General features: G+C 43.7%; 4 protein-coding genes across 30 annotated transcripts in view; 1 reads left to right on the top strand and 3 right to left on the bottom strand.

Annotated features, from left to right (window-relative positions):
• LOC6527578 (nesprin-1) overlaps positions 1-10,518 on the bottom strand; it is a 103,898-nt gene extending 93,380 nt beyond the window's left edge. For 10 of the 27 annotated variants that reach the window (XM_039370769.2, XM_039370770.2, XM_039370772.2 and 7 more), the window contains exon 1: positions 452-2,936. In XM_039370769.2, coding sequence (XP_039226703.1) covers positions 452-2,348 — 1,897 coding nt within the window. In that variant the 5' untranslated portion in view covers positions 2,349-2,936. Of the gene's footprint in view, positions 1-451; positions 2,955-7,705; positions 8,647-10,358 lie in introns of those variants that run through there. The other 17 variants (XM_039370782.2, XM_039370785.2, XM_039370787.2 and 14 more) reach the window with 8 other exon arrangements.
• A 580-nt stretch (positions 10,519-11,098) lies between these two features.
• Positions 11,099-11,872, top strand: LOC6527579 (NADH dehydrogenase [ubiquinone] iron-sulfur protein 6, mitochondrial). The gene is made up of 3 exons (XM_002088631.3): positions 11,099-11,353; positions 11,446-11,622; positions 11,685-11,872. The coding sequence occupies exons 1-3, from the start codon at positions 11,222-11,224 to the stop codon at positions 11,754-11,756; spliced, it is 381 nt and encodes a 126-aa protein (XP_002088667.1). The 5' UTR covers positions 11,099-11,221; the 3' UTR covers positions 11,757-11,872.
• An 80-nt stretch (positions 11,873-11,952) lies between these two features.
• LOC6527580 lies at positions 11,953-14,966 on the bottom strand. The gene is made up of 5 exons (XM_002088632.4): positions 14,699-14,966; positions 14,166-14,356; positions 13,683-13,797; positions 13,298-13,622; positions 11,953-13,240 (listed from the first exon to the last, which is right to left on the bottom strand). The coding sequence occupies exons 1-5, from the start codon at positions 14,746-14,748 to the stop codon at positions 12,941-12,943; spliced, it is 981 nt and encodes a 326-aa protein (XP_002088668.3). The 5' UTR covers positions 14,749-14,966; the 3' UTR covers positions 11,953-12,940.
• A 985-nt stretch (positions 14,967-15,951) lies between these two features.
• LOC6527581 (4'-phosphopantetheine phosphatase) lies at positions 15,952-17,396 on the bottom strand. Its single transcript, XM_002088633.4, has one exon. It carries the CDS (start codon positions 17,394-17,396, stop codon positions 16,212-16,214), a length of 1,185 nt encoding a protein of 394 aa, XP_002088669.2. The 3' UTR covers positions 15,952-16,211.
• Positions 17,397-17,784: the final 388 nt, after the last annotated feature.

Here is a 17,784-nt window from a genome sequence, read left to right as displayed (position 1 = left end):
TCTCTCGAAGCAGGTGTAACCACAAAGTACCGCCGCCTGACCTTGACATTCTATGGGATCTTCTAAGTACTATAGCTTCTGCCCCATTGTAAAGATATCGTTTTCCGAACGGGTAATGCGATTTCCGTTATCTGGAGACCACAGGTGCTGGGGTATCAGGTTCTTTGAGATAAGATCTAGCTTTAAGTGGCCCAAATTTGGGGATTAACTTAGATGTATATCGGAAGATAGGAGTACAAGGAATGCGTGACTTTTAAAAACTATAGAAAACATATATTATAATGATATTTCTCCTAACTTTCATATGTGTAAGAAATACAAAATAATTTAAACTTAAGTATTATTTATAGGTATTATTTATTAAATCATAGTAGGTGTGTGATTATTCACTGAACACATCTATTCCAACGCACTGTGGCTAAATGCCATCCGTACTCCTCCCGATTTTTACCTCGTTTCTCCTTGATATGGCTGTCGTACTGGGAATTGCTGCGGGCGTAATTGATGGACGCCATGGTGGACTGGAACTCCTGGTATTCCTGGTCGCTGGGTGATTCGTTGCTGCGGCCACTTTGCGTTGCCAGAGTCTGATAATCCTGGCGCAGACTCTTGCTGAAAGTGCCGATGCCACTGAGGGCGTGGGCAGCTGACGCGGATATGGATGCGGATGGGGTTACTGCGGATGCGGATGCGGTTGCCGGAGTGGTGGGACGCGTGGGCGTGGACACAATCACTATACTGCTGGCGGGTCTGCCCTCCGTGTCCGAATCGTTATCGATGTCGATATCGTTGTCACTGGCGTTGGATTTCCCGGTGCGAATTTGCGCGATTTTTCCGACGACCACCGGCGATGATTCGATTAATTTACGCGACGTGGACGATGAGGAGGTGGCGGAGTTCGAGGTTGAGTTCGAGGATGAGGTGGACTTGGTCGTTGTGCTGGTTATCGTTTTGTGGCTTATAATTTTCCGGGGCTCTTCCGTCGAAGAACCGCGCAATTGGCACGTTGCAGCTGGACTAACTAGAGTTTTCGGACCCGTTTGCGGTTGCTCCTTCGTGCCAATTGGCGTGGATGTTAGCATTGTCTTCGTGGCGCCGGCCAGGTCTAAGTCCCTTGGTCTTTGGGGTGTTAAATCCTGGGGGCTGGTGCGGTTGCCGCCACCCACCTGGACAGTTGTTTGCTGGTACAAACGCCGGCGGGGGTTGCTACCACCGACGGTAATGTCAATGTTGCCGGTTGCCATGGCCACTTCCTGCCGACCGAACGACAGGTCGGTCTCGTCCCTCGCCTGGCTATCCTCGGTTAGTTCGCTTTCCTGCTCCAGTTTGATCAGTATCCTTCGTCCGCCGGCGGTTAGATCCACGCTCCTCGGCGGCGTAACACTGGATCGCTCGCTGGAGTAACTGGAACGTGACCAGGAGGGCGAGTCCCTGGGCGATACATAGCCCTCGCCGTGGCGATAGATCTTCTCCTCGGCATAGCCACCATCGCTGGTCATCGAGGATGTGATGATGGTCCTCACGCCGTCCGCAGATGGAACCTCCCTTACGGTACGTTCGCCCTCCAGGAAGTTTTCCAGTTCCTTGAACTCCTTCTTCTTGGTCCTGCGAGTGGTTCTTAGGGTCACATTGAACGGCGCCAGGTGTTCCTGCACATTTCCGTGCTCGGCACCGGGACTCATGCGACTGGTGGTGCGCAGGGTCACATTGAAGGGACTCGCCACCTGGTCACTGGTCACCTCCACACGGCGCGGCGGAGTGGTGTGCCGCAGCTGGACCTGCTGAAAGGCCAGCTTGGCTGCCTCCGCCTCCGCCATGCCACGTTGCCTCTCCTGGCGCAACCGGCGCTCAATCTCATGGACGTCAATCTCGAATGGATTCTCGGCATCGTACTCATCCTGGTCGTCGCCCAGACGCAGCTCGTCAGAGCTCTGATCGGCTGGACGCTTCACAGGACTGGAGCCATCCGACCAGACCTTCTCGTACTGCGCCACCTTCTGACGCAATCTCTGCTGGTTGGGTGATGGAGCAGCTGCTGCACCTGCTCCTGCTGCATGCTCCCCCAGGATAAACTCTTCCACATTGGAGCTACTCGAGGTGGTGAGGGAGGTGGTGATGGTCTTCATGTAGGTCCTCGTCACCGTCGATGTCTCCAGCTGTTGGCTCTCCTCCTCCTCCAGCACCTGCTCTCTCGAGGATTTCTGCTCATGCGCACGAGGCCGGCGAACAGCTGGGACTGGAGGCACGTCATCGCCTCCGGCTGCTCCGCTTGCTCCTGCTCCTCCTCCGCCGGCATCTATGGTTGTTGGATCCATGTGCTTGGATCCTGGTCCTCCAGTATCAGCCATAATGGCATTGATTTCGCTAATAGACCCTCGTCAAGCCAAATTGTCATCGGTCACGAGTTTTTCGCAGCCAACAAAAAACCAGCCTTCGTGTCCTTTTTCCCTCACTCCACCACTTTTCTCTCCTTTTTCGGCTTTCCACCAAATGCAGAATTGATTTTTCTCACGCAACGCACACACACGCACACCGTGACTTTTCACCGAATTTTCTCTTTGAACAACCCTTGAATGGCCTTCAGTCTTTAATTTTTCGGCCCACGTAATTCGACTTTAATTTTCCCAAATGCAAATACACACGCTTCTTCTCTATTTGATTCTATTTAACACTTGAAGCTTTGGGCTTTTGGGGGTTTTATTGCGAGACACACACAATGCCAACCGCAGATTATCTCACGCAGTTAGGTATGGAAATTAGTATTTCGCTCGCAATTCTTCTCACTGCCCCAACAAACATAAGATGCGAGAATACGGGGGCTTTCGGTGTTTATTACTTTTAACTTGTATTTCAGTTTTGCCTGCTGGACATAGCCGGCTATATCACATTATCGCCCGGCGACTCGGTCGCTCCGCGATTCCAATCCGCTGTCGTAGAAAGCCGGTTCGATACTGAACCCCAAACCCGCAAGCCTTCAATGTGCTACGCCTTGTCCAGTCCAAAAAAAAAGCAACTGAGAGAGCAACTGCATAGTAATCGTAGTAAAGCTCAGAGTCTGTGCTCATCAGTGTGTTGGTATTTTGCCTGAATAGCGAGAGAGTGAGAGAGAGTCTTGGAGCGGAGTGGCCGAAAATCGCAGAGAGAATCAGAGACTCAATGCGGGAGCATACGCAATATTTCGTACGACTTTTGATGGATGTTGTTTACCACGACGTACTCACCGCCTTTTAACCGACTGCTCTTGTTGTTGCTTGGGGTCAGTGGCGCAGTGGCCGGCTTTTTGCAGGGGGGTGAGGCACTTTTTGGAGAAACATCTTGGGGTTCCGAGTAAAGGGAACTGAATTTTACAAGGTCAACGTGCTCGGCTTACATCAAAGCTTTGTTTTTAATTGTTTTAGTTCTGAATTAATCTTTTTACTTTACATATAATAACATTCTTAATATCAATGTCTGCATTTTTCCAATTCGAAGTGTTAGAAATCAGTAATCATATTTTCTTTTTTCCAGCAATAAAAGCCAAGTATCAGCAGTAGTTTATTAAGAACTTTAATTTCAATAATAATAGCATCAGTATGTAAATGTGTACTTTAATTTTAATAAAACTAACCATCAAAACAATATGTCTTTTTTATGTATTTTCCTTTACCTTAAATACCTTGCCATCCAACGACGCAAAAACGTTCGTCTTCATAGGGTGGTAACGTTTTGAACGATAAGAATTACTCGTGGTCTCCCATTTCTTCTAAGCTCTCTCCCCTTCTCTCTCTCTCTGCTCTTCTGCATGAATGGGTGGCATTCAAGTGCTTTGGTTAAGTAGCGCCCTTTGGCCTGAAATCGTAAACCTTCCAACTTACACCTTTGCTGCGTGACATCATGGAGCGTGAGAAAATATCAATTACACAGCCACAGCCCTTGGCTGGTGGTTGTTTATATGGATTATTATTATAAACTACAGCTCCGTTGGATCGTTTTACTAATATTTACAGAATCTGCGTTATTGAGAGGGGCTGAAAATATGGGTCAGCGCATGGCAAAGCTCGGCTTACAGCGGCACTTAATGAAAGTCATTCATGGATTCGAAACCAAAACAAATGTTTTTTCTTCGTGTTTGCAGCTTATGTAATCAATGTAAAGTTATAAACACGTTTGCCGTGTATTTTCAAGCTGGGCTAGACTAATGACGTCACGCTGTGGTGATTGCATTGCATCTGATATGTGTATCTGTACATTTTTATGTTTATTGTTGTCGCGCCGAGAAGTTGGCCCTGAGATATAAAGTTGCACTTCAAATGGCCTAAAGCAATTTTCTAGCAACGCAATTTAATTTGTTATTCATAGACAAATTCTAATTCTAATTTCGAACTGGACAAAGGTCAACGGATTTTAATAATTTCGAAAGGAACTCTAGTTCTAAGGAATGCAGTCACTAACCCTAAAATTATCAAATATATTTCTAGCAAAAGTTTTTTTTTAACCCTAATACATTCCTTCATAGATTCTGCCAATTTTCCATTGGCCACTCTATAATACTTTTACTAATGGGATCTTTATTATAATGACTCAAACTTGTGATCCACACACTCGACCGCCACTTGAAATATCGTGTAAAATTCGAATATGTAAGGCATCCCCATAAAGATAAAAGTAAACATGGGTGGCAGTAGCAGCTGGCCCCCAAAAAAAGTGGCGTCTTCTTGAGAGAATTCACATGTTCAATTTGATTTAATAGCATTATTTTGTTTACGAGGGTGCGAGCCACTGAGCGAGTTGTAAAATTTAAAGTGGCAGCCACTTGAAAGGCCATGGGTAATTCGGTTGTAACTTAGATATGTAAAGACATGGGTTCCCATTAAAAAAAAAAAGCAGAAAATATTATAGTGAAGAATTATAATTAAAAATGGTATAAATCATATTTTACTTTGGATGCCAACTGTTACCTTGAATATGAACTCAGTGGCTCAATTATATACAAGTTCTTTAAATAAACCATCTATATTTATAAAATCTCCAGCACCAAATTCGACTTTTGGCAAACATTATTTCGCATAAACACTGGTTTCCGCTCTCGGAAAGTTTGATTTTCGGCACTTTCAGTGCTATATCTTTTTAGCCAAGATGTATAATGTATTTGATGTTTCCTCATTTATTTCACACCTATCCATAAAGTTGGCCAGTTTAATGGCAAGGCAAACGCACAGAGCTTCTTGGTCTTCAAATATTGACTTCAAGGCATCACAAACGATTCTTTAAACAGAAATTCATCTAGTGGAAAATGCCAAAAACACATTTTTTTTTGGCTCGAGGCATTAGTCAGCTCAAGGGGCAATTAATGAAATATGAATTCCTCTTAGGATCGGCCAAGAAAGTTTATTTGCCCAAAAATTAAGCTATGTAAACGATATAAACTATTAGCCATTAAGATTTGAGTGCACATACATTTTTAAAAGACCAGACCTCGCAAAGTCGAAAAGCAATTTGAAAAAAAAACTGGGCAACATGTCAACGATTTTGATTTGTTTGAATTGAGGCATTTGCATATGTCTAGATATCATCGTCCATGCCTGATTTCTACGTGCGAAAAATGATAAAATTAGTTCGAGTATTTCCTATTTATAGGAATTATACATCCACGTAATGAACAAAGTATACGCGAATTTCTCATATGTTTCCCATTTTGTGGAGACGCGTGGGTGTTCACCAAAACGTTTATTGTAAAATATGTATATATTTGCAGCAGAATCGAATAAATTAACAAACAGTTGGATCAAAATTTAAAATACGGAATTTTAAAATTCCTCTCCCTCAAAATTTATTGGCAAGAGATTTGTCGTCTTATATAATATCGTTAAATTAAATCTGTCACTTGGATTAAGGTGATAGCAACTAAAACATGACAGGGGATTACAATTTGTATTTTACAGAATAATATACATTGCTGGTCAATTAAATCGAGTCAGAGAAACCTTAAAATATTTACGAGGTTTAGTTTATGATGCAATGCAGTTGCAAAGATTTATGGTGGGTAATTAATCATTTTTTTTTCATTAATCAGTAAAGAAAAACGCCTTGTACTAAATTATTTCAAATGGATCCATATGTTGCACATCCAAGTCCCTAGAACCAAATCCCAACCAAACAGCTGAAAATCCCAGAAACTCTTTACAAACTCTATTTTTAATCGCATTTCCCGGCGTGACAAGACAAGTTCGAGTGTGAGTAAGCCGAAAAAAAAATAAAATAAATAAATGAGTAGAAAATATGCTGCTAAATTTGAAAATAAACCAGAAAGCAGGGCGAGAAAATTAGACGAAAATAGCACAGATCGTCCCTTGAGATTCCCATTTTCATGCCAAACAAGCGCCTAAAAATAAGTTAGCCCAAAATTGAATCAAGATGCAGCCAAGTTTGTTTTTTTCTCTTGTTTTTTGGTAAACTTTGCTGGCTAACAAGACAATGGGAATAAAATCAGACAAGTCAGACAAATGCAGTGTATAAATAAATAATGAAGCCATTTCCACAGTGACATCAGCACCGGACCTGGCATCATCACCATTGCAGAATGGGAAAAAAAAGCATTCACAACACTGCGTTGTGCTTCAGTCTATAAACAACTTTTCCGAATAATCCCATACTCAGACTCGCTGCGTTTCAATAAAAAATAGTGATCTCATTGCCCGTTCCACTCAACAGGCTAAGTACATCGAACAAAAGGCTCAAAACCCAATTCAAAAGCTCGCCTATCAGCTCCACAAAAAATCCGATCGCACGCCATTCAATTGATTCCAATTGGCTTGTGCCGGGGGTTTTGGCCAAAAGGAAATCCGATTTGCTTTTGTCCTGAATGAGTTAGTCACTTTTAAAATCTATTAACTAAAAGTTTCTGTTCTGCTTGTTAGGTCTCAATTTTTAATGATCTGCAAGTGATAGCAAAAGTGCTAAAATATACGAATTGCCTAAGTAAATAGACTTTTGCAAATATTTTCTAGACCCACCTACGAATATGTACATAGAAGCCAAATATTAAATAACAAATTATCTCATTCTCGGCATATGCAAATTGCTAGAAAGCACATTAAACATATGTACAATCTATATGTGCGCATAACAATTCATCGATTCATTTGGCATTCGATGTGTTTGGCCCGTATTGGCGATTGCAATTTGCACGATTGCCAAAAACTTATATTCCGTTTCCATTTCGGCGACAACATTATGTCATTACCTTTTGGCCACATCGCACCTAAGGCACTGAAATGGCCCAAAATAGCATTCAAACTAAAGGCATCCAAAAACAGCGAAAGGTGAGCCAGAGTCCAAGAATCTGGGCCATAGTCTACTTTCGAGCGATGATGTCAGGAGTCCGATGCGGATGCGACGGATTCCGATGATTCGGTTGATTGGGAGGAGGAAAACTTGGACCACTGCTGTCTGGGTCAAGTTCGGATGACTTTTACATACGCTTTTCCCGCCCCACACTATAGAGAAAAGCGCTCTGATTCAACAAAGTTCAATGCTTTGCCAAGAGAAAATCAAATATTTTACACGTTATTTGTGTGCTGAAGGGGCGTCCAACTGATGGTTGTCACATTAGCACACAAAATTCTAGAATGCCGCTGACTCAGCTGCACTGAGAGAAACTGTACAACTAAAATGTCTAGAATTACCTTAGTTAATTACTTATATAGTATATCGTATAGCAACTCACCTTGCAACTGCAATATCGTCATCTGATATTCGGCAAGCTTCTCGTCGACGTAGTCCTGCGATTGGTTTGCAATGATTTCGGCTGTCGATGGACCGAACTCCTCTTCGTCATCGTAAATCACGTAGGACTTAGGTTGCGGAGGCTCCAGCGGCACGCCCACGAAATCGATCTGATCCTGGGCCAGTCCGTGCCCTCCGTATCCTCCTTGTCCTCCGTGTTGTCTCGGTTGTGGCGGGATCACCGGCGCTCCCTGCTGCTGTTGCTGCTGCTGCTGGTGATAGAATTGCGGTGGTTGCTGTTGGTACTGGTGGTGCGACAGTGGCGTCTGTCGATTGCTGTAGTTGAAGTCGGAACTCGGAGTTTGGCACACGATGGGCGATGGTGTGGGCGACAGCTGGAAGGAGCTGGTCGGCTGGGCGCCATACGAGTTCTGGTGCTGCAGGGGAGCCGGTCGGTAGGGACGTGGTGCCGGCGATGCGCCACCACTGGACGCCACTCCGCCATAGTAGCCGCCACCTGGCGCTGGCTGCTGGTAGGGCGACGGTGATTGGTTACCGCCTGGCCACTGGGGCCGTGGATGGGGTATATTGGTGCTGCCGCGCTGACCCCTCACCTGATTGATGGGCGCCGGCGACATGGCGTGTCCATAGGGACGTGGTCCCGAGATTATCGGCGGCGGACTGGGCGCCGTTGTCCACGGCGACGGTGGACGGTAGAGGAAGGACGAGGGCGATGGCGAGGCGGGATTGTGGGCACGCGGATTCCAGCCACGTGGTCCATTCCCGTACGGCGGCGGTTGCTGCCCGGACATTTTCGCGGCAAAACGGGTCAGACGATCGAGATCTTTGGATTTGGGCTTATTTCGATTTTACGAGCGGGATGGCTATTGGTTTCACAAAGACTTTTGGACGGGGTTATGGGGTTTAATTTAACATATTACACTGGCAATGAAAGATTTAAGAACACATTACTTTAGTACTTAATATAAATATTAAAAATTTAATTGGGGAATTTGTCTTTTGTGGCTTATGTTTGGTTTAAGGTTTAAAAGGCCTACAACTGCACAGAGTTTGGTTTTGTTTGAGAATCATGTTATTAACTGAATACCACGAAACATTTTAACGTTAAATCTGCTGGCCTATTTTTTACTATCCAACGAAGCTGTCCAAAATCATAAATCATCATTTGCTCATTAGCCAAAACAATCACCTGAACTAAACATCCAACCCAATTATGTCACTTAAACAAGCTGAGGAGGCATAAATAAATCATGACCTATTCACGAAAACGGGTAGCCAGCTAATTTCGCCAGACTACGCAGGTATATAGGAAAGATATAGATATAGATATAGATCCTAACGGAAGTGGTCCAAACATTTATACAATCTTTAAAAATGGGGCTGACGTGAGTGTGCGGCTTTCAAGTCGCCGAGGAGTGTTTTCCGCGCACAATCATTTATTTCAGTTAGTTGTCTCATATATTAGTGAAAACATATATGCCTCTGGTAGATAATTCACAATTCAACCATACATATTTACATTATGCTGCAGATCGAAATGAGGGGAGAAGTGGGCATTTTGAGGATTAGCTGCTGTCAAAATTGTTTGAAGGCCCCATAAGTCTATGATATATGCCTGGCAGAGTGTGTGGGTAACCTTGGAGAAATGTCTCAAATCATTGATTTCGCGTTGGACGCAGCGTGAAAGTGAAATTAGCTGAGTTACATATATATTCTTTACAGAACGGAAAATAAAATAATAGTTTTACAAGAGAAATGCGTAAAATTAGCCATTTTTACATGGATGGTAAATAAATAGAGTTTCTATTCTATTCTATACTAATTTGAAATAGTAGGACTTGCTTCATAGAACAATAATATTAATGAAAAAAATTGATAAAATAATTGAAGTGAACAGCTAAGTCCCCAATAAATTGCAACTAAAATGCAATACAATGATCATGTGCTGTCATCACTGTTTAACATTTTCCCAAAAATTTTCCAACTTTTTTGCACATTTTGTTCGTCATCTGCTTTCAATATTTCAGTGCCTTTATGGATTCTCCAAAACGAAAACCAAAAACTGCACAGTGTAGGCGTATGGTGGTGGTGTGGTGTTGGTGATGGTGTATGGATCAGTCCACCATCGGCAGCACTTAAAAAGCACACGTCCCCCAATTCGAGAATCCCAATCGCACCACCGCGACGAGGGAAAACTCATGCAGACTTTTCACTTTGCGGCGGCGGTTGTCGGTTGCTTTCGAATTATTCAAAAATAGAAATGAACTCAGTTCGTTAAACTTTCGGCTCGCTCGGATCGGAGGAAACCATGCCGAGAGCAAAAAAAAAGAAAAGATGCAGCCTCGAATGCTTCACTTTATTCTGGGACCACTTTTAATTGCCATCCGCTTTTGTGGGATGTATCCCTCTTTGATATCCATATCCAATCTATGGCGATTATGGTTCACTATTATTCTGGAGCACACATTCCATATTCTTTGCGTTCAATTTTCTCGCACCGGAAAACGTGGAAAAACACGTTTTTTTTTCCAAAGAGCACTTTACTGCCGATTATGTAATCCGTGGAAATTCGTGTATTTTCAATGGGATCTTAGGATACACAGACACAGCAATTAATTTGTAACATTACACACCGTAAATTCGCTTTGATTTTACGCCAGTATTCTTTGCGCGAACAATTCCAATTTCAATTTCTATATATGCGTATATATAGAGGCGTGTATATATGCATGGATGGCCGGAAAGAAGACTTTTCAATGAAGAACTATAGATGTTGTAGAGGAAGAACCGAGAACAACACTCGACGAGCACGAAACACTAACTGAATTGGCTCCCCAAGCGCCAGGAGGCACATTCCCGATCTTGGGGGAAATTTCGAAAATTTTCGAAACGCTGGCTGCTTCGGAAAATACGCACGAAGAATCGACTCTCGGCATTTTTTGCCGGCTTTTCTCTTTCTTCGCCTTTTGTTTACATCCCTCTTTTCTAAACAACATTCATTGTAGGTGATGCTGATGTGGGTGATGCTGCAAATTAGGCAAAAACTTTGGCACTCTACAGAGAATATGAAAAAAAGAAGGATACGTGTCCTAATGAACAACATTTTTCTTACTTTTTCGTTTTCTACATACTAGTTTATTGAAATTATATAAGTTAAATGCACTTTTTAATTAAACCAATTTAATAATAACTTAATTGATAATATTCCTTAACTTGCAAAAAGCCGGCTAAGTAAATAAAAAACGCAACCAACCCTAATTAAATATCATTTCTTTAAATCAAAATAGTATTCAAACTGTACTTAATTTATTATAATATAAAGAAAATGTCAAATTAGTACCCGATTTTGAAATAACCAGAGTGACCGTTGATCGGAAAATGTAAACTAACACCTGCGCCGTTAGCTCGCTGTTAAGCCAGCTGACGCTGTCAGCCTGACAGCCACAGGGTGATTCCTGTCACAATACATTTTGCGAACAAATTTTTGTGGAAAAAAATGGCCAGCAAGCAATTGGTAAACAATTTGGCCAAACTCGGCCTTCCGCGCCAGAATTGGATGTCCCCCTTGGCCACCGTACGCCACTCCAGCTGCCGCGGTGACATCGAGAAGGTCACACACACCGGACAAGTAAGTGAAATTGGAACTGTTGATCCAACCATCCTGCGATTACGCAAACATTTTGGGAAATATGTACGAATCTAGCTAAATGTATATTTTAGGTGTTCGATAAGGATGACTACCGCAATGCGCGGTTCGTGAACGCCAAGCGGTATGTGAACGAGAACTGGGGCATCAAGCTCATCGATGAGGTGGCTCCCAAGGAGTGCACCGAACGAGTTGTCTACTGCGACGGCGGCGATGGTCCTCTGGGTCATCCCAAGGTGTACATCAACCTGGTGAGATATTGGTAGCCAACTGCCGCATATATTTGACTCATTGGCTCTGGTATTACTTGCAGGACAAACCCGGAAATCACATCTGCGGCTACTGCGGTCTGCGCTTCGTCAAGAAAGATGACCATCATCATTGAGGAAGCCACAATGGCCAATAGATTTTAGCTGAAACACCTTTCTATCCTGTTGCGCTAGCTTGAACTCAACTAATCTAAATAAAATTAGAACACCAAAAAGCTAATCACATGGAGAACTGCCATCGTTTTTACTATTTGTATGAATAATAGATAAGTGTCCTAAAGGAAACCATTTTCCGAAATGAAAGTCAACTAATTTTTATTGCACAACACTTTATTTGCATGTGTCTTGAATGATTACTAATGCGTGCATGCATTGTGTCCTCTTTGAAAGTTAGTTCTGATCAAAATCAACTTAAGTGTTAAAGTTTAGTAAAACTAATAAACAAAAACCGAATTGTAATTCAAAATACTGTGAGTTGAACTCGACTGCTTGTGCAGAAACCAGATCAATTCACCACGCGGGTGTTTAAGTGTATAAAATGTAGAGTAAAACTAACAAAGTTAACGCAATCGTAGATAGTACATAAACTTGATTTGTTTGCCTGGTAAGCGGTAATGTATTGTATAGTGGTTTGAATTTATAATTTTTCGCTGTTAAATCACTACGGGCACTTTAGATGCTGACGATCGCAGCATTGAGACACAGATAGTACCACGAAGAATCAATACAATAATACAATAACTGCCGCCGTTTAGGCGTTTGTTTGTTGGTTGCTTTTTTGTTTTGGATGCCAGCGCTCTGCGGGAATTGAAGTGGACGACTCTAGAGTCTCCATTCCATCCGTGTAAGCCTGCTCCTGCTGCTCACAAAACTGAAATTAATCACACGTTCGCACCGCTCAACACGAGCCATCTCCGATACCAATTCCATCTCCAACCGTTGGGAGTTCGAGCTTGGCCTGCAGAGAGCCCTGGATCTGGGAACTGAAAGTGCGGCGCCGCCGGGTGGTGCGCCTGTCTCACATAATATATATGCCCAGCGGATCGCTGATCGCTGGTCAATAAAATCATGGTCAATAATCGTCGTCGTCATCTGTTGTCTCAAGTGCGTTTCATCTAAAACACCAAACACTAAGGAGAATGTAAACTAAAATGTAGTAGGTTCTAATTTGGATGTTGTGTGGATGCGGGACTATGTTGCCGACGAATCGCTTTAGCCTATCTTCGTACTGTTGCTGTTGTTTCTGTTGCTGCAGCAGAGATCGCTTGTCTTGATTGGGGCAATAGTTGTTCACCACTGGTCACCAGAGGTTCCGTGGCATGGCGTAGCCTTCTTTTGTCACGAATATGTTGCGTTCGCCACGGGCCACGGCCACTTCCTTCTGCTGCTGCTGCTGCTGCAACTGCTGCTTTCCACCCATTCCGTGGGCAGGAGCTCCACCATCGTGGGTGACGGTGGTCTCCTTACGCCCGTCTATCATACGGGTTACGGTGGTGGTCTTGTGACCAGACGAATCCTGGGTAACCTTGGTGGTCTCATAACTGCCGTCCGGTTTGCGCACAGTTTTGGTCATCACGCTCTGGCTGAATAGCTTGGGACCCTACAAAAAATGTTTATAAATTGTCATGTTTACTTAAGAAGTTGTGGTCTTTCCCACCTGATAGTTGCCATCAAATACCCCTCCGAATGGAGACATTCCACTACGCGGCAACATCGGTGTCATGGGCGTCATGATGTCCGGCTTATTGTTCATAGGCGGACGCGGCGGACGAGCGCACGAGTGGTTCTCCCCATCGGCGGAGATGGTTCCGTGGATCCGGCCCATGATAATCTCCTCATCCGTAAGCTTGGCCCGCTGGACGCTCTTGCGATAGCCGTGCTGGTTCGATGGCAAAATGTTGCCAATTGCCGGTTCGCCTGGCTCAATATTCTCCTCCGGATTCAGGCGCTGGATCAGCGAGTGCAACTGGTCGGCATAGATCCTAAAAGCAATTATTTGTTTAATGTGATCTCGTTTGTTGGTCAAGTGTGTGTTTACTTACTCGCCATCCAAATCGGTATCCAAAGAAAGATCCTTTTGCTCCGCAAACTTCTTCAGAATCTTGCTCTCAAAGCCCGGCTTCAAGAAGTCTTCCTTCAAGTCGCGCTCAAAGCCATCTGATTACGTCGAATGAGGTAAATAATATTTATTTATGTTTGATGGATAAAAAAACTATGGCATTTAACATATGCAAGCACACTCAGGGCGAAACTTAGCAAACTTTAAAAATTCAATTACTGCAATTACTCATTGATTTTGTGTCATTTATCAAATATCAAGTAAATCGACCAATTACTTTTGCACATACATATAAGATGGCTTTTCTTTGACTAATGGCTTGCATACCTAATGCTATCATTAACTGAAAATGGGCAATGCACTTAACAATTTTAATTACATCCACTGAATTAAGGTATTAAATTCTTCTACTACCAATCTATAGATATGATATTCAAAGTAAAAAGGAAATAAAAATCCCACTTACCATCATTGTCGTTCAGGGACTCCAGGAGTCGTTGCAGCTGGCTCTCGAAGTGCTTCTGCATCTCCAGCGGACTGGTGAAGACCTGGAACGCGAACTTGCGATCGTCATCGAAGAGTTCGTCATCGGTTTCGGCCTCCTCGAACCACTGGGGCTTCCGGAACTCGTCCTTATTGGAAGCGGAAGCCGCAGAGCTGAAGAAGAGAGTCCGCGAAAGAGAGAGATGGGAAAAACAACAGGGATGAGAATAGGAACATGGATTTCCAACCCTTGGGTACATCAATACGCAGCCTCCGTTCCCACAGAGAGCAGCGGGCGCTTTTCCTTATCCGCGTGCGTGTGTGTATCCTGGCGAAAATGTATCTATAATGGCAGGTGCCTGGTTATCGATCCATTGTCGCCTGAAAAACGCCGCCACATATGTAGATGCACCCCCCGTCAATATTTTTAGACTTCGTTCCCTGGCCTTTGGGTGCCCCCCCGACACTTGCATAATATGGCCACAAATCGGAGTGTCACCATCGTAGTGTACTCACTCCTGCTCCTTTTCCGCCTCGGACTTGAACATTTTCTTCAGAATATCCATAATCTGCTGCTGCTACGCCGATAATTGCTTGGGGCCAAATGGAAAACGGAAAATCCCTGACTGAGCGCAAAGCAAAGTGGTTTAAGGAAAACTAAAAGAACCAAAACGACGCGAGTTTCAACTTGTCCCGGCTATCCTTTATCCGCACACCTATTTATTGTTTATATATTGGGGATTTTTTCGCATTAATTTTCACACGACCGTCGAAAAACTGACAACAGCACAGCTGACAACTGACAATTCGAGGTGGTGAGTTCGTGTCACGAGCGCCCAACAGCTGATGTTAAGTGCGCCACTTTACAGTACCTACGCTGGAAACTTTTCTGTTAATGGCACGCTGTTCAGATCTGAAAATACCGTTACACTTACTTGGAATTATTTTTTGTGGAATTTTGAATGGTATTTCATGAGTTATTTGTCAAGGAGCGTCGAGTTTCAACAAAACGCTGGATTGAACAATCACATTCAAATTACTTGCATTTATTTGTTGAATTCCTATTAATTTATTTATAGATTTTTTATATATTATAAAAAAAAATGTTTTTTATGTGTTTACGTTTTATACACGCAATAGGATGTCGCTTACTTTAGAGTTTAAATATATAATTGATATGCATGTTAAGTACTCAATACAACTCGAAGCTAATGATTAAAAGCTATCAATGTATGAAAGGAAATAAACTGACCCACTACTCTATATTCACTTTATGGAAGGCAAATATTTGCATGCATTTTCCCTCTGGTGTTTATTTTTGGATTATTTCACATACTTTTGTATATATTTTGTATTAATAGCTTTGCGAGTTTCTCACTTAAACTGTTGATCGATTTAATATCGAATTCAGCTTAATATCATGCATTTCCTGGTCTCGGCTTCGTTCACTGCCGCTTATCAACCAGTTATTATGATGACATGGTTGTTTTGTTTCGACCACGAATAGAGAGATAAATGAGATAGTCAACCATAAGAATGAGCACGCAGCGCAGGCCGCAAAAAAAGGCGGACTATATGTAAATAAAGCAGACAGTATCCAAGTTTTATGGTGGGAAATGTCTAGGTGAGCCCTCCGTCCTGATGAAATGCCAGTTGGAAGCGAACGGTGGACCTTATCAGCTGGTAATCCACACCATTGGGCGCTTATCAAAATTGCAGTCCATATAACCATGACCGATAATAAACCGCCGTCATGATAAACAAAAGGCTTTGTTATTATATATTCTTGTTTTTAATTATTAAAAGTTTTTGCGGTTATACGGGTAAGGTGACCACGAAAGCACTTGCATTAAGATTACATTAATACACATATGAATCTCATCGGTAGATCGAGGGATGGGATTGGTTTGTGGGTTGTGGTTAGTGGTAGCAGTTCTGTGGACTATAACAATAATTTCGAACTGAACAAGGACCGAGGATATTGTTTGTTTATCAACAAGGAATAACAATGAACGTGGTGACTCCTGGACTAGCTGGGCGCAGCCGCTTCGAACTTGCAGACGACGGCGAACATGTTCTCGCCGCCCAGGTACTTGGCCAGCCATTTGTTTTTAATCACGGCCAGCTTGAGGGTCTCGCAGCCGAAGCGGGCATTCAGATTTGTGTGCAGGGCGCGTCCCATGCCCTCGATCACAAGCAGGTCAGTCTCATTGGCAGCGATGGCGTCGCACAGCTCCTTGGGCAGAGTGCGCATATCCAGGCAGGGACCAGTCTGTCCATTTGCATAGACCAGTAGTTGTCCCTTTGACCAGGCCTGCCCCAGGACCTCACACTCCCGCGAGCAGTCGTCCAGCAAGGATCTTAGCTCTTCGCTGGTCACATCATTGAGAGCAGGTTCACTGTTGGCACAGAGGAGCACCTTGGTGCCTCGTTTCAGGAGTCCTCGGACAAAGGGTAGCACTCCCAGGACCACATCCACGCCGCTGTTGTCTACAAAGACCACGGCGCACTTGTGGGGCTCGCCCTTGAGCCGATTCAACCAGTTGTCCAGGTTGTCCAGCAGCCATGGTCGCTTCTCAATACGTTCCAGGGCTGAATGAAGTCCGAAATTGCTATCCTGCTCCAGGATGTTAGATATGGCCTGTGCACCCCAGTCAAACATGTTGCCGGCGAGGACACCGCGTACCAGCTCTGTCCACCTGGTGTCCTCATCCTCCAGGGCATCCAATTCCTGAAGGCGCTGCTTCAAACGGGCCACAGCCGAGGCATTCTCCAGCTTCTTTTGTCTGAGCCAGGGATCCGCAAATCCGTAGCGGCGCAACAGGGTTTCGTTTAGCTTGAGAAGCTCACTGGTGCCCAGAACCACCTTGCCCTTGTTAACTGGAACATTCCGCTGGTGCTCCTCAAGCCGCTCCAGATACGCCGCCTGGAACTGCTCCGCCCTCTGGGTGGCCGTGTGATCCTCCTCCTGCGACTTGGCCGCCACCTTCGCGAACTTGGCCACCATGTCGCGAAAGCAGTTGAACCAGTAGTCCGCGGCCTTTCCATCCGTGTTTAGGTCCAAGGTATCCGGCTGATAGACAGCCGGATCCGGCAGCAAGCTACGACTGTGCATTGCGACGCGGATAGACGCGAGGCGTATGATTTTCAGCGCTGAATTAATCGCCGTTTTTGTAAGTTTTTTTTTTAGGGTGGCAGGTGTGACCAGGGGCATTGCAAGCAAATTTGTTTTGCAATCGATAACTCAATGTTTATAGTTTTGTGCAAGCCGACTAGTCCAGCGATTATTGTACTAAATAATACCGTTATTTTCATAAACTTAAAAATTTAGCGCGCAGTTCTTAAATACTCTTGTACTAAAAAAATGCTAATTGTGTAGAAAAAATTGACGAATTCTACGAATATTTGCCACGCAAAATAATGTTTAAAAACTTATTTCAAAATAAACCAATATGTCTTATATAACCTCTTTCATTAGATATTTTGTGGAAGGAATTCGTAAAGGAGTTTGTAAAAAAAAATTCGAAAGGGTTACAAATACTATAAAGCCACTTAAAAACATTATTGGAAAGCAATTTTAAAATATGGTTTCTTAACAGTCT

Source organism: Drosophila yakuba, chromosome 2L (assembly GCF_016746365.2).
Source record: "Drosophila yakuba strain Tai18E2 chromosome 2L, Prin_Dyak_Tai18E2_2.1, whole genome shotgun sequence".
Lineage (NCBI taxonomy): Eukaryota > Metazoa > Arthropoda > Insecta > Diptera > Drosophilidae > Drosophila > Drosophila yakuba.
Note: the sequence above shows the minus strand (reverse complement) of the source record. Positions and strands in the feature narration are given on the sequence as shown.

Coding starts and splice junctions, on each gene's coding strand:
- LOC6527581 (XM_002088633.4), bottom strand. CDS start 17,396: ATGCCCCTGGTCACACCTGCCACCCTAAAAAAAAAACTTACAAAAACG.
- LOC6527580 (XM_002088632.4), bottom strand. CDS start 14,748: ATGGATATTCTGAAGAAAATGTTCAAGTCCGAGGCGGAAAAGGAGCAG. Junction 13,623..13,682: donor GATACCGATTTGGATGGCGA/GTAAGTAAACAC, acceptor AATTGCTTTTAG/GATCTATGCCGACCAGTTGC. Junction 13,241..13,297: donor TATTTGATGGCAACTATCAG/GTGGGAAAGACC, acceptor CATTTTTTGTAG/GGTCCCAAGCTATTCAGCCA.
- LOC6527579 (XM_002088631.3), top strand. CDS start 11,222: ATGGCCAGCAAGCAATTGGTAAACAATTTGGCCAAACTCGGCCTTCCG. Junction 11,354..11,445: donor AGGTCACACACACCGGACAA/GTAAGTGAAATT, acceptor TGTATATTTTAG/GTGTTCGATAAGGATGACTA. Junction 11,623..11,684: donor CCAAGGTGTACATCAACCTG/GTGAGATATTGG, acceptor TATTACTTGCAG/GACAAACCCGGAAATCACAT.